Below are 12,360 nucleotides of genomic sequence, written 5' to 3'. Positions count from 1 at the left end.
TGAATCCAGCATATGGTTAAAATCTATACCACTTGAATATGCTATATATCGATGCTGCTGTAGCCTCTTAAATCAGGATAGCCACGACACGAGGGAGAAATTGCGGTGTGCGTCAAGTACAATCAAATGGCTGTCATCGCTTTTTATGATAGATGTTTTGTATGATCAGTGAGTGTTTTGTTAATTTCTGGACGTACGACAAAGACGAAAGCAAAGTTCGTTTCCACTCTTGAGTCTCTGAAGCTTTGAGGTATCACTCGTAGTTCTTGTCTTCGTCGCAACTGCGCTCAGACGTGAAGGCTCATAGTGAGAAAACGAGTGAGAGAGAGAGAGCTAAGTTGGAGAAAAAGAATGTGCTTTTCACGTCAAATGTCTCGCGGACGAGACATTTAGATATCTCCTCGGGTAGCTAAGTCAAGAAAAAGAAGGAGAGAGAGAGAGAGGGAGAGAGAGAGAGAGAGAGAAAGAGAGAGAGAGTGTGAGTGAGTGAGTGAGTAATAAAGTGAGAGAGAGTGAGTGAATACGGAAATTGGAGATACGGAGTGAGAGCAGGAGAGAGAAAAGCAGATAAAGACAGATTCAAAGCCAGCTGGTTTTGTAGGTAAAGCCCGTGGCCAAACGCGAAGGAGCATCCGCTGGTGTCGGCTTAGTGGTGTCGGTGAGGCAATAAATAATATCACTCGATCAGTCAACGGCGGCCGTTATACGCCGAACTCGAGAATGGCAAAGACGTACGATTATTTATTCAAATTGCTGTTAATCGGCGACTCCGGCGTAGGCAAGACTTGTGTTCTGTTCCGTTTCTCCGAGGACGCGTTCAACACGACCTTCATTTCTACTATCGGTACGTGCACCCACGGTCCCGTCCGTCCTATATCATTAATCGTCTTGTGGTTTTCGATGTTACTACATCGTTATCGCGGAATATATTGCGAAGACCGGGGTGTGTCTCGGTTAAATGAGTGTATTATATGTACAGGTTGAAAATGTCATTTTATATTAGACAAAGAGCATATTATGCTGTACCTCGTATAGTAATATGACTCATCATATACCGGTCACTCACTTGTATCTATTTTTTCATATCTCTCAGAATTTATGTTGGTGCTTGACTTACTGATTTGTCTTATATTACAGGCATTGACTTTAAGATTCGTACTATTGAATTGGATGGCAAAAAAATTAAATTGCAAATATGGTAAATATTATATAGTAAATGTGTAGTATTAGTTCCAACTCTTTTTGTTCTATAAAGTTAATTTATACTATGTTTAACATGAATTTGATATCATAAAGTTAGACTAGACTTTTGTATTATTAGTATTTATATTGATATTTGTAGGGATACTGCTGGACAAGAAAGGTTTCGAACCATAACCACAGCTTATTATCGTGGAGCAATGGGTATCATGTTGGTTTATGATGTCACAAATGACAAAAGTTTTGAAAACATTAAGAATTGGATTCGAAATATAGAAGAGAATGCATCTGCAGATGTGGAGAAAATGTTGTTAGGTAATAAGTGTGAGCTTATAGACAAGAGGCAAGTCACTAAGGAAAGGGGTGAGCAATTAGCTGTCGAATATGGTATTAAATTTATGGAAACCTCAGCAAAATCTAGTATCAATGTGGAAGAAGCTTTTTATACCTTGGCTCGTGATATTAAAGCAAAAATGGAAAAGAAACTGGTGAGAAAATATGAATTATATTATACATATCTGTTTATGAAATTATGAATAATATTATCTATTGTGATTATTAACTTTTATATTGTAATATATAGTAAAGATTTAAAATCAGTAGGATGGTATGAATTATAAGATGTTTAATTATATTATTAGAATATTAAATTGAACATTAGTTTTCACATGTACGTTATTTTCATATTTACTATGAAATAACCAAAGTTTCTCTGTTTCCTGTCTCTATTTCTCTGTGTTTGGTGCTGGTTCTTGGCAGAAGGTAACTGTTTCTGTTTTCAATTAGTTTCTACTTATAATAATATATAACAATGTAACAAACAGTGAAGCATTTTGTAATTATATATACTGACTACTGCATGTTGTACTAGTACTAATTTATCTTTTGTGCTTCTCATCTATCAGTTTGTTTCCTATAACATAATGCATATATTGTACAGATGGACCTACCAAAAATATATGCTTTAATTCAATATACATTTCTCATAACCATAACCTTTGTTTTCTATATATGTAGCCTGTTTTTTTTTTAACTAATATATGTTTAAAAAAATATATATAGTCAAACTTGATAGAAAAAAGAGAAAAATAGAACTAGTGAAAGATAATATAGAGGATGCAGCAAAAAAGAATAGACTAATTAATTTCAGCTTATACATGTTATATATAGTTGTTATACATACTTGTTAATATAGTCGTGTCATTGTTTAGTTACATTGCATTACATTAATGTTGCTTTAATCTAGCTTTACAATATATGTTTTTGCAACATTTTTTGTAACTATTATTTCTAACAAAATACATGTTAATATATTATGCATATATTTGTGTTGCACATACTTGCATTTATTAATATTTACTATATTTTAGTTAATAGTTTACTGATAAATTTTTATCATTTATATATTTGTCTTGGACAAAATATATTAAAGAGTTGTTGAGATTAATATGAATATCATTCATTAAACATACTTATTTTTACATTATGTCATTTAATGCTAATAATGTTTTATTTTATGCAGGAGGCATCAAATCCACCAAAAGGAGGTGGTCATCAGTTGAAAGCTTCAGAACCACAGAGGAAGCCACCTAGTTGGCTTGCTCGTTGTACTATACTCTGACCCTCCAAATATATGCAACTATACAACGAGGCGTATCTATTTACTATCATTATTTACTTATATTCATTTCGTCGAACAAACCAGGTGTTCTGTGAAATTTTTTACATCCCAAGTATTGGATTTAGTAGGTTTACTCCTTGACAATGAAATGTACTTGCTGTACTAAAGGCTCAGAAATTATTTACATAAATGCATCATGTACGTATAGTGCATCCGAAAAAATCCTCAGAGGAGAAAGTATTAGAATTCTCAATCTTATATAAGAAGCACATTGTTTTAGCATTCATTTTAGTTGATATAATAATGAAAAGTTGCTGCTTGCTCCAATCTCATTAAATTCAATATGATTGAATGAATTTATGCACTAGTTTTGTGATAAGTAGATTGGTAATCCTTAGTAAATACCTTTTAGTTATATTTTATTGGGTCATTAAAAAAGAATATGAGATTGGTGAGATTTTGTTGTAATATATTGAATTTAATGAACTTCTCCTCTAGTATTCTTATAAAATTAAACAGATATGGTTGATATTTTTCTCATTTTATTGAAGAGTCGATATATTAAGTATACAAGTTAATACATGTTACTTAAAACTATAGCGCCAATGGGGTAATGTATAAATTGTTTTGTGCACGAAATTCTGTATCGTTTTAATGTGATTTACCATTGTGTGTTTTCGTTTAATTTGGAGGATATGTCTATAGAAATACATATATAGAAACATACATCACCGTGCAACATCACACAATGATTAAAGTAAAGAACACACGTGTGGGTGTGGGTGGGGATGAGTGGAATGTGAGTGTAGGTGTGAGTAGGGCATGGTGTGTGCGTGCGTGCGTCGTGTGTACACGCGCGTGCGCGCACGCGCGTGTGTGTGTGTATGAGAGAAAAAGATATTAAGCACTATAGATATCACGATCGTTTTTATACTGTTATTAAGCAAATAGCTTTTTCACAAAATTGATGGAAAACTTAAAGTATACTAAGCATTAACTGGTGTAATTAAAATGCCTTGTGACGAACAAGAAATTTATATAGATAATTTTGTTATATTACAAAATAGTCATAGAATTTTTATTAGGTCTACAACAAAAAAGAATATAAGCGTATAAGTATGCCAAACTTGTTTTTCGAATGTATTATTTTGCATGTAAGAGTAACTTTGTCTACAAGGTCCTATGATAAACAGAAATATTTTATTCGTTGATTGTCATAATGTACATTTTCTTCAGAAAATTTGCATTTTTACCATTTGAACTTATTTAACTTATACTTAAATATACAGACAATTATAATACATCTTTTATTAATCCTATACATACCCAGACAGCACATGATCTCCTGGGGACGTCCTGAGGATGAAGAAACATCCCCAGGACGTTCTTAAGATGTACTCTGGACGTCCTCTGGACATCTGTGCTGTTAGGGTATATATGTACATGTGTCGATATGTTTATTCATGAAGTCCTATCCTGTCTCCTTGGCTGGTGATTTTATTATTTTCATATCAACATCCATGTTTACAGAAGCTGCATTTCTGATTGGTGACTGTGAAACTAACATACGTTCCAAATTGTTAACTTTTATCACATCTTTTTTATGTATTACATACGTACACAGACCCACAGTTTGTAAACGTTGATTGAGACTAATAACTGCATCGCAAGATTTCGTCAGGTATTGATGTTCCTGTGTAAGTTTTGATATGTTGCTGAAAAATTAATAAATATATTGTACCATAATCTTTCCTAAATTTATTTAGAAGTATACGTTATTAGAAGGTAAGTCAAGAGTTAAAATAAAAATATATGTAAATATATGTGAACTGAATATTACTTAAAACAATGCATAATATTTTATATTATTGTATTTTATTATATGGCAATAAAAAATTTTCTTTCGAATTTCTAATGTAAATGTATAATCAAACTTACTAATCTATCGCGCTGATAGTATGTAAATTATTACGTTCAAGCTCTTTTAATATTTGTTCCAATCTCTTGTTAATCATGTCTTTTTTATATAGAATCTTTTCTAAGTTTTGAATTTTCATTTTATATTCAGTTTCCTGTACTTTCGTACTTGTAGCTTGATTTATTAAGGAATTGTATTGTTTCGACATAGCATCATATTTGACTTCTAACTGTATATATTTGGTTTGTTTTTTTATTTGCTGTTGTTCTAATTTGTTTATTACGTCCATAGCCGCTTTTAGCTGCATTTTTAGTTCGTAAGAGATTCCACGCTCCTTTTCCAACTGCAATTCTATACTGTATAAAGCATGACGAGTTTCTAAAAGTTCTTTCTGCACCATCCGTAAGGTATCCTAAATCAAAATGATTTTTCCTTTAACCGCCCTGATACTTTAATACTTTGTTTTGTAAATGAATATCATATGGCTGGTATTATTCTATATTCTTCTTTTGTTTTATACAATTTAGATGCACATATGCATTTATAACATTATCTAAGTGAAGACAATAGCCGGTAGTCAGATTTTATATTTAAGCAATCTTATATATACAAGATGTCCCAGAACAATTTTTACAGAGCTTGTGGAGACAAAACGGATTAAGGCAAACATGAAAGTCTGTTTTGCGGTATTCGCAATAGGTATCGAGTTATTAATGACAGAAATCTGACGAGTGAATGCGCGCCAAAATGGATGATTGGAGAAATGTAGCCGCTTGGGTCACAACGCAGTCCAGTCGATCCAACAACCGTTGGCGGCGTATGGCGAGATGTAGAAGCGGCAAGATAAAACACAAATAGCGGCGCGTATAAATATATATATATATACATATATATAAGTTCATCTTCAGATGCTGTACGAATTATTTCATTGGCTTGGAAGTATTTGAAAATGAATTTAAGACGGTCTTAAATATAAAACCTGACTATAATACCAGCCAATATATAAAGTAAATAAAGGAATAAATACTCATTTTGATAAGAAAATTAGTCCCATCTTTCCTATGATATTCGATTTCAGTTAAATATTGTAACTCTAGATATTCTTTATCTATTTTACATGCATCCAAATTTTCCGAATCTAAATTTAGACTCAAGTTCCATTGATATTTATTTATTTATTTATTTTTATACTATTTTTCTATAAAGAAATTTTTATAGATATGGTATATTCATTAAGCGTAAAGGATAAGCGTAAAGCATAAATGTCAATCAATATGATAGTCATACTTAATATAACAATCGTACTCACTGTGTTGTTTTGCAGTTCGTACAATTTTTCGTGAAATTGTTCCAAGTGGGATATAACTTGTATGCTCGGTGTCTTTATATTCTTCATTATTGCGATATATAATCTTAAACTATAATTGTTAATTAATGTCTAAACATTATTTAATGTTTTCAATATGCCTAAAACTTTCAATGTCTGAATTTCTCAGTTTTGATTTTGTATTAGCAACCATCTTCATGAGGAAGTGGTAAACATAAACATAATACATTTATAGAGAGATATTCGTAATCGAGTTTCAAATCAACAACTCAACAATCAACAATCAACAAATCAACTTAAAACGACCAAGTCAGTCTTATTTAACTAAGCCATCTTAAGATCAATAGATTTTATAATCATGAAATAAGACGATTTTCGCGAAGAAAATTTTGCTCAAGTAAGTCTAAAGCTAAGACTCCATGCATGCGGTGAGCTGCGGCAAATGCTGCGGTGACCAATCAGGAGGGAGGCGCAAGTCCGGTTGCGGCAAGCTCCGGCATGCGTCTGTCTCCTGATTGGTCACCGCAGCCGTTTGCCGGAGCTCACCGCATGCATGGAGTCTTAGCTTTAGCTTTATTTGATTTAAAATTGACTTGGTGAAGACGTGTTGCGGTCGACCCTCTCCCGCCATCTACCGCGACGTCTGTGAGTTCGCCGTCGCTCAGCCGCCGCAAGCAGAGAGAAGAAGGAGAGGTGTCATGGGCCGCTTTTAACCGTGCCTAGAGTCCCTACAGTAAAGCCCCACAGTAAAGGCACACGGTGCTTGTTTTTGTGATGGATTGCTTGCTGGATGAAAATACTGCGTTCTAATTGGTGCATTTCCATCCATCTTCGAAAATGTACCAATCAGAACGTAGTATTTTCATCCAGCAAGCAATCCAGTACGAAAACAAACACCGTGTGCCGCTGGTTTAAGAGTCTGGCCAGAGAGAAGCCTGAGAGCAGGCATGACTGCATTTACAGCGTTATGGAAAAGTTAGCTGATTCGCAGAGCCAACTGGGTCCATTTTTCATGGACATGAACTACTAAGCCAATGTCCACGATTTGTTGGTACTATTCCGTGCTATGTCCATAATTATTTGGTTCTGTTCTGTGTTATGTTCACGAGCGAGCTAGATTAGTTAGATAAAAACGAAGAATCGGTCTTTGTCTCACCACCAGCGAATAGACAATCGCGACGAAGCGAGCCAGCAGCGATGTTATCGTAAGGCAGACATCGCGGTCTCCCCTTTCACCCCCTTATTTTCCTTTCCACATTGTTTTATATTCATAATTCGGGAAGAAAATAATTTCGAGAGTTCGGACGATTTCTAGTAATGACGCGACAGAGATAACGCGCGGCCACATTAATTTGTCATGACTTTTATATTACTTATAATTACATAAACGCCCATATATGCAAATTATAGATAATTATTGCGCGTATGTTTTAATATTGTACAATATGGCATATAATAACAACAACTTCATTTCTTGCAATATTTTTTTAAGATCTTCGTTGAGGTCGTGAATTAATTATTTTCTTCATCAATCAGTTTCCTGCAAAAAATTAGATTTTTTAAATAAAATATAAAATGTATGTATTAATCAAGTTTTAGTTCGATATATTATAGTTTAGTTTGATAGTTTTTGGTGCAGCCGCGCAAAGATTTTTAATAAAATATATTTCATTTTCTTGGCGCCGAACATTATTAATACTATTACAAATAATATTATGAATGATATAAATGATATGATATAAATTTTTACAAATAAAATTTGTAAAAATTTGTATTATTTGTAACCTTATTATACAATTACAAATAAAATTACAAATAATAATATTACAAATAATATATATTACAAATAATAATATTATTAATAATAAAATATTATTTGTAATAATTTCGGTGCGCCGAGTAGACAAAACTTTTCAGTATTGTCATAGAGAGGAAAGGAGAGAGAGACAGTCGCGCCCGCGATTCAGATTATGGGTAAGAAAGAATTAGGCTCGCTCGCTGAGCGAGAACGAGGGCTCGAGAGCGACAAGGAGGGAATGATATTCTCTCTCTCTCTCTCTTTCTCGCTCGCACGGCGCGTCGACGATTGACGATCGCGTGGCTCACACGGATTGACCGAGCTGACTATGTGCGTGTATGGGGGGGAGGAGAATCCTCGTGCAAGCCCATCACCAAATTCGCATCACTGATACCAATGATGTCAAAACCGAACAAACTGCGGACAAGCGTAACTTGTAAATACCGGAGATCAATTGTTTATCAGCTCACAGACAATTAATATGACGAGATACCCGCGGAGACGCGTGTATGTACTTCTCTTTCGTCTTTGCGTACAATTGCGATCAATAAAAAATGTTCACGAATTGTTCGGTTTTGACATCATTGGTATACGTGTGTATATGTGTGTGTATGTGTACAATTGCGTACACGTACAATTGCGATATACACTTATCACGTTAGCATTGATCATTTTTATTCATGCTAAAAGAAATAAGTATGATTATGTAAAGAATTTGTCTGCATATTATTATACATTCTACATAGTTCTCCCTGTGATACTAAAAATAACACACTTGAACAACCTCTACGCTCATATCACAAAGCCTGATCCATTGCGCTACTGAAGCAAATTGGTAATTCTTCTGCTATAACGACATTAACAGAAAAGACTAAACTTCGAACTACATTTCTCAAAAACGTTTAAGATTTGCACCGTTTTTGGATAGCATTTGTTACTATTACATCAATATTATACTTTTCTAAAAGCAAAATCACGCGCTTATTTCAAGGATGAAGATTCCTCTCGTGTGAGATATTGATTATTCATTCTTAATTAATGGGAAAAGATTTTCCTTTGGTTTAAATGTTCAAGAAAAGTTATTTGTCCTCTGAGAATCTTTCAATTTTTATGTTCGTGAAAAGTTTATAAAATTCGTAAAGAAAAAAAATTATTTTACTACCTACCTGTTCAAGAGTTGCGCATAAGAGATATTTTAACAAATCTGAATCTGAATCAGTCAACAAATTAAATTTTTCATTCAAAGAAGCATATGTAGGGTAAGCATAAGTAAGATAAGTATAAATAATAAATTAAATATTATTCTCTGAATATAATAATAAATAAATGTTTTTTTCTTTAGCTGAATCATTGAAGTAAATATTCTATTATAAATTGACTTTTCGGATTACAATATTAATTTGATTTTTCAGAGCACGCTTTAAAATTGACTCTTCGGAATACGCTATTAAATTGACTTTTCGGAGTATACTTTTAAATGGACTCTTCTGACTACACATTTGTTAGTTGACTCTGTGGAGTACATATTTTTTAATTAACTCTTCGGAGATAAGAGAAGAGAAACATTTTATATTTTATTTAAAAAATCTTAATTTTTGCAGGAAACTGATTGATGAAGAAAAAAATTAATTCGCGACCTCAACGAAGATCTTAAAATAATTACTGCAAGAAATGAAGTTGTTATTATATACCATATTGTACAATATTAAAACATACGCGCAATAATTATCTATAATTTGCATATATGGGCGTTTATGTAATTATAAGTAATATAAAAGTCATGACAAATTAATGTGGCCGCGTATTATCTCTGTCGCGTCATTGCTAGAAATCGTCCGAACTCTGGAAATTATTTTCTTCCCGAATTATGAATATAAAACAATGTGGAAAGGAAAATAAGGGGGTGAAAGGGGAGACCGCGACGTCTGCCTTACGATAACATCACTGCTGTGATGCGATTCTGTAATTCGTTATTGGAGTTAACGACAGTTTCGTTATTGTTGCGCAGCTTTTCTACGGTATACAAAAGCTGCGCAACGATAACGAAAGTGTCGTTAACTCCAATAACGAGTTACAGAATCGCGGTACTGGCTCGCTTCGTCGCGATTGTCTATTCGCTGGTGGTGAGACAAAGACCGATTCTTCGTTTTTATCTAACTAATCTAGCTCGCTCATGAACATAGCACAGAACAGAACCAAATAATTATGGACATAGCACGGAATAGTACCAACAAATCGTGGACATTGGCTTAGTAGTTCATGTCCATGAAAAATGGACCCGCGTTGGCGCTGCGAATCAGCCAACTTTTCCATAACGCTGTAAATGCAGCCGTGCCTGCTCTCAGGCTTCTCTCTGGTCTGGCCAATGTTTTAGTTGGATACAAAATGGCTACTACACTTGTACTGCACCTACTGTAATCTCGGTTTTTACGCGTGCACATGCTAGTGATAACATAACATCATTTCATCTTGGAAAAAACTTTCAACACAATAAGAGGACTATATATAAAAATATTTATAAAAATATTTTAAAAATGACTAGTTGTTGCATACCGGGATGCAGAAGTAGAAGCGAAAATGGCTTCTATATTAAACATTTTCCAATAAGTAAAAAACAAAAAATTATATGGTTGAAACAAATTGGAAGAGAATACTGGAAACCGAAACAATATTCAGCAATTTGTGAGGTAGCATGTAATTATATCAAATAATAAACAAAACATGTTTCTCATCTAATTGTGTTTGTAGATTCATTTTACTAAAGAAATGTGGCAAAAACCGCGACAGGATGGTTCCAAAAAATTAAAAGCACAAGCAGTGCCAACAAGTTTTCCTCATACAAAAGTAATGTCGGAATCTTTCGATGGAAAAATAAAGAAGTTAAAATATAATAAAAACAACGATGAAAATAATTAAATTATTATTAATAAATATTGTTATTAAAATGTTATCGCGTAAAAACATTATTTTTTGTTAACGATACGACGTTTAATTATTTCTTAGAAATGAATTATGTAATTGTACATTATTTGCGTTATATTAAGCAAAGCAATTATAACATTGTTAATTTCCTTATTGAAAAAATGAAAGATATTGAATGTACTGCATTAAAAACATGTCACAATTTATCTCACAAAATTAAAATTCGTTTCATTAATTTTAAAATAAGAAAAAGTTGTCACACTGGAAAATTAGAAAAACCTGTTTTTAATAGTAAAACTATGCATTCCGTTATTAGATAAAATTTAATAATCATGTTATTACATATGTAATATTTTTTTACTTTACGTAATATCAAAATTTAATAATAAAAAAATTGCAAAAATGTATTTTAATTTTCCTTTTCCTATTACTGCTATTCAAATATCCCGCATACTTTGCTATCACTAATTGGTGGCGCCATTTCGTATCCAGCCAATCAAAAATTGGACCACATTGGCCAGACTCTTACTATAGGGACTCTAGCCGTACCCAGTGTGAGGCGCCCTCTGCACAACCGTGCACATGAACTACGATGCCAATGTCCATGACTCTTTTCTGATTTCCCCCACCACGCACGCACATACAACTGGCTATGTCTATTCGCATAGACCTTATGTATATGGTCACACATCGCAGATCGTGTCCGGAGGAGGTTAGACAGAGAAACGTACTTTTCGGGACTTCTCTGTCTTTTCATCTCCGGAAATATGTTTTGCGCATGCGTGGATTAAATAGACTATTCTGATTGGTTGTACGCAACATGATATAGTTTCTGCAAACATGGCGATGTAGGTATCTGTGTTGTGCCAGATATTGAATAGCGTTTGATGGGATAAATGATCTGATCTTTTAAAAAGATCTTAAAAAGAAGAAAACTTCACCATGGTTGAAACATGTGTCCATTGCGGTGTGAAGTATTATACGAAAAATAGTGTTTCTTTTCATTCGTAAGTATTAAGCAAATTTTAGTTATACAATGACATAGAAGTAAAGAAAAAGTCAGCTATCATCTCGATAGGAATGGAATCCACGTCGAATTCATGTGAAGTACAGATTGAAGCATAGATTCGACATGGACTCCACGTGAATCCATGTAGATTCCATGCTTCCTATCGAGATGAAGCTTCCGCATAATCGCCTCGACGCTCATTCAACAACCTTTGTTTTATGCCTCTAACGGGTCGATGTTGTAAGATACTCTATATTATTATTAACTAAATTATATTAACTAAACATTAACAATTTTAGTTTCCCAACAAATGAAAAATATAAAAAGTTATGGATGGAAGCATGCAATTTAAGTACAATAAAGGAAAAAAGTAAGATTTGTTCACGTCACTTCAGTTCTTTACAATTTAAAGCATGGAATGAAGGACGTAGATTATTGAAGAACGATGCAGTTCCATTATTATTTTTTGGAGAAAATAAAACATATTTAAAAAGGTAATATATATATAAATATATATATATATATAAGTAAAATATAAAATATACCCAAAGGAAAAATATTTAAC

At 33.2% G+C, this 12,360-nt stretch overlaps 2 protein-coding genes across 6 annotated transcripts; one reads left to right on the top strand and one right to left on the bottom strand.

Moving 5' to 3' along the window:
- The first annotated feature begins 68 nt into the window (after window positions 1-68).
- On the top strand, window positions 69-4,135 carry Rab8 (RAS oncogene family member Rab8). Of its 5 annotated transcripts, none has more exons than XM_011156253.3 (6): window positions 69-168; window positions 602-844; window positions 1,138-1,198; window positions 1,343-1,688; window positions 1,960-1,962; window positions 2,723-4,135. In XM_011156253.3, exons 1-6 carry the CDS (start codon window positions 153-155, stop codon window positions 2,819-2,821), a joined length of 768 nt encoding a protein of 255 aa, XP_011154555.1. In that variant the 5' UTR covers window positions 69-152; the 3' UTR covers window positions 2,822-4,135. The 5 variants fall into 5 exon arrangements, with proteins under 5 accessions (XP_011154555.1, XP_011154556.1, XP_011154557.1 ...); XM_011156255.3 differs by having other exon boundaries at window positions 71-250; XM_019845604.2 differs by lacking the exon at window positions 69-168 and adding an exon at window positions 175-490.
- Window positions 4,136-4,292: 157 nt separating this feature from the next.
- On the bottom strand, window positions 4,293-6,250 carry LOC105192257 (uncharacterized). The gene is made up of 3 exons (XM_011156257.3): window positions 6,049-6,250; window positions 4,760-5,151; window positions 4,293-4,536 (listed from the first exon to the last, which is right to left on the bottom strand). The coding sequence occupies exons 1-3, from the start codon at window positions 6,133-6,135 to the stop codon at window positions 4,293-4,295; spliced, it is 723 nt and encodes a 240-aa protein (XP_011154559.1). The 5' UTR covers window positions 6,136-6,250.
- Between the last annotated feature and the right edge of the window lie 6,110 nt (window positions 6,251-12,360).

Source organism: Harpegnathos saltator, unplaced genomic scaffold (assembly GCF_003227715.2).
Source record: "Harpegnathos saltator strain DR-91 unplaced genomic scaffold, Hsal_v8.6 scaffold783, whole genome shotgun sequence".
Taxonomy (NCBI): Eukaryota; Metazoa; Arthropoda; class Insecta; order Hymenoptera; family Formicidae; genus Harpegnathos; species Harpegnathos saltator.
Note: the sequence above shows the minus strand (reverse complement) of the source record. Positions and strands in the feature narration are given on the sequence as shown.

Bases quoted from the DNA above. Each gene is read 5' to 3' on its own strand.
- LOC105192257 (XM_011156257.3), bottom strand. From the start codon at position 6,135: ATGAAGAATATAAAGACACCGAGCATACAAGTTATATCCCACTTGGAA. The intron at 5,152-6,048 runs GTGAGTACGATT...ATTTTGATTTAG, and splicing joins ACGAACTGCAAAACAACACA to GATACCTTACGGATGGTGCA. The intron at 4,537-4,759 runs GTAAGTTTGATT...TTAATTTTTCAG, and splicing joins ACTATCAGCGCGATAGATTA to CAACATATCAAAACTTACAC.
- Rab8 (XM_011156253.3), top strand. The intron at 845-1,137 runs GTACGTGCACCC...CTTATATTACAG, and splicing joins GACCTTCATTTCTACTATCG to GCATTGACTTTAAGATTCGT. The intron at 1,199-1,342 runs GTAAATATTATA...TGATATTTGTAG, and splicing joins AAAATTAAATTGCAAATATG to GGATACTGCTGGACAAGAAA.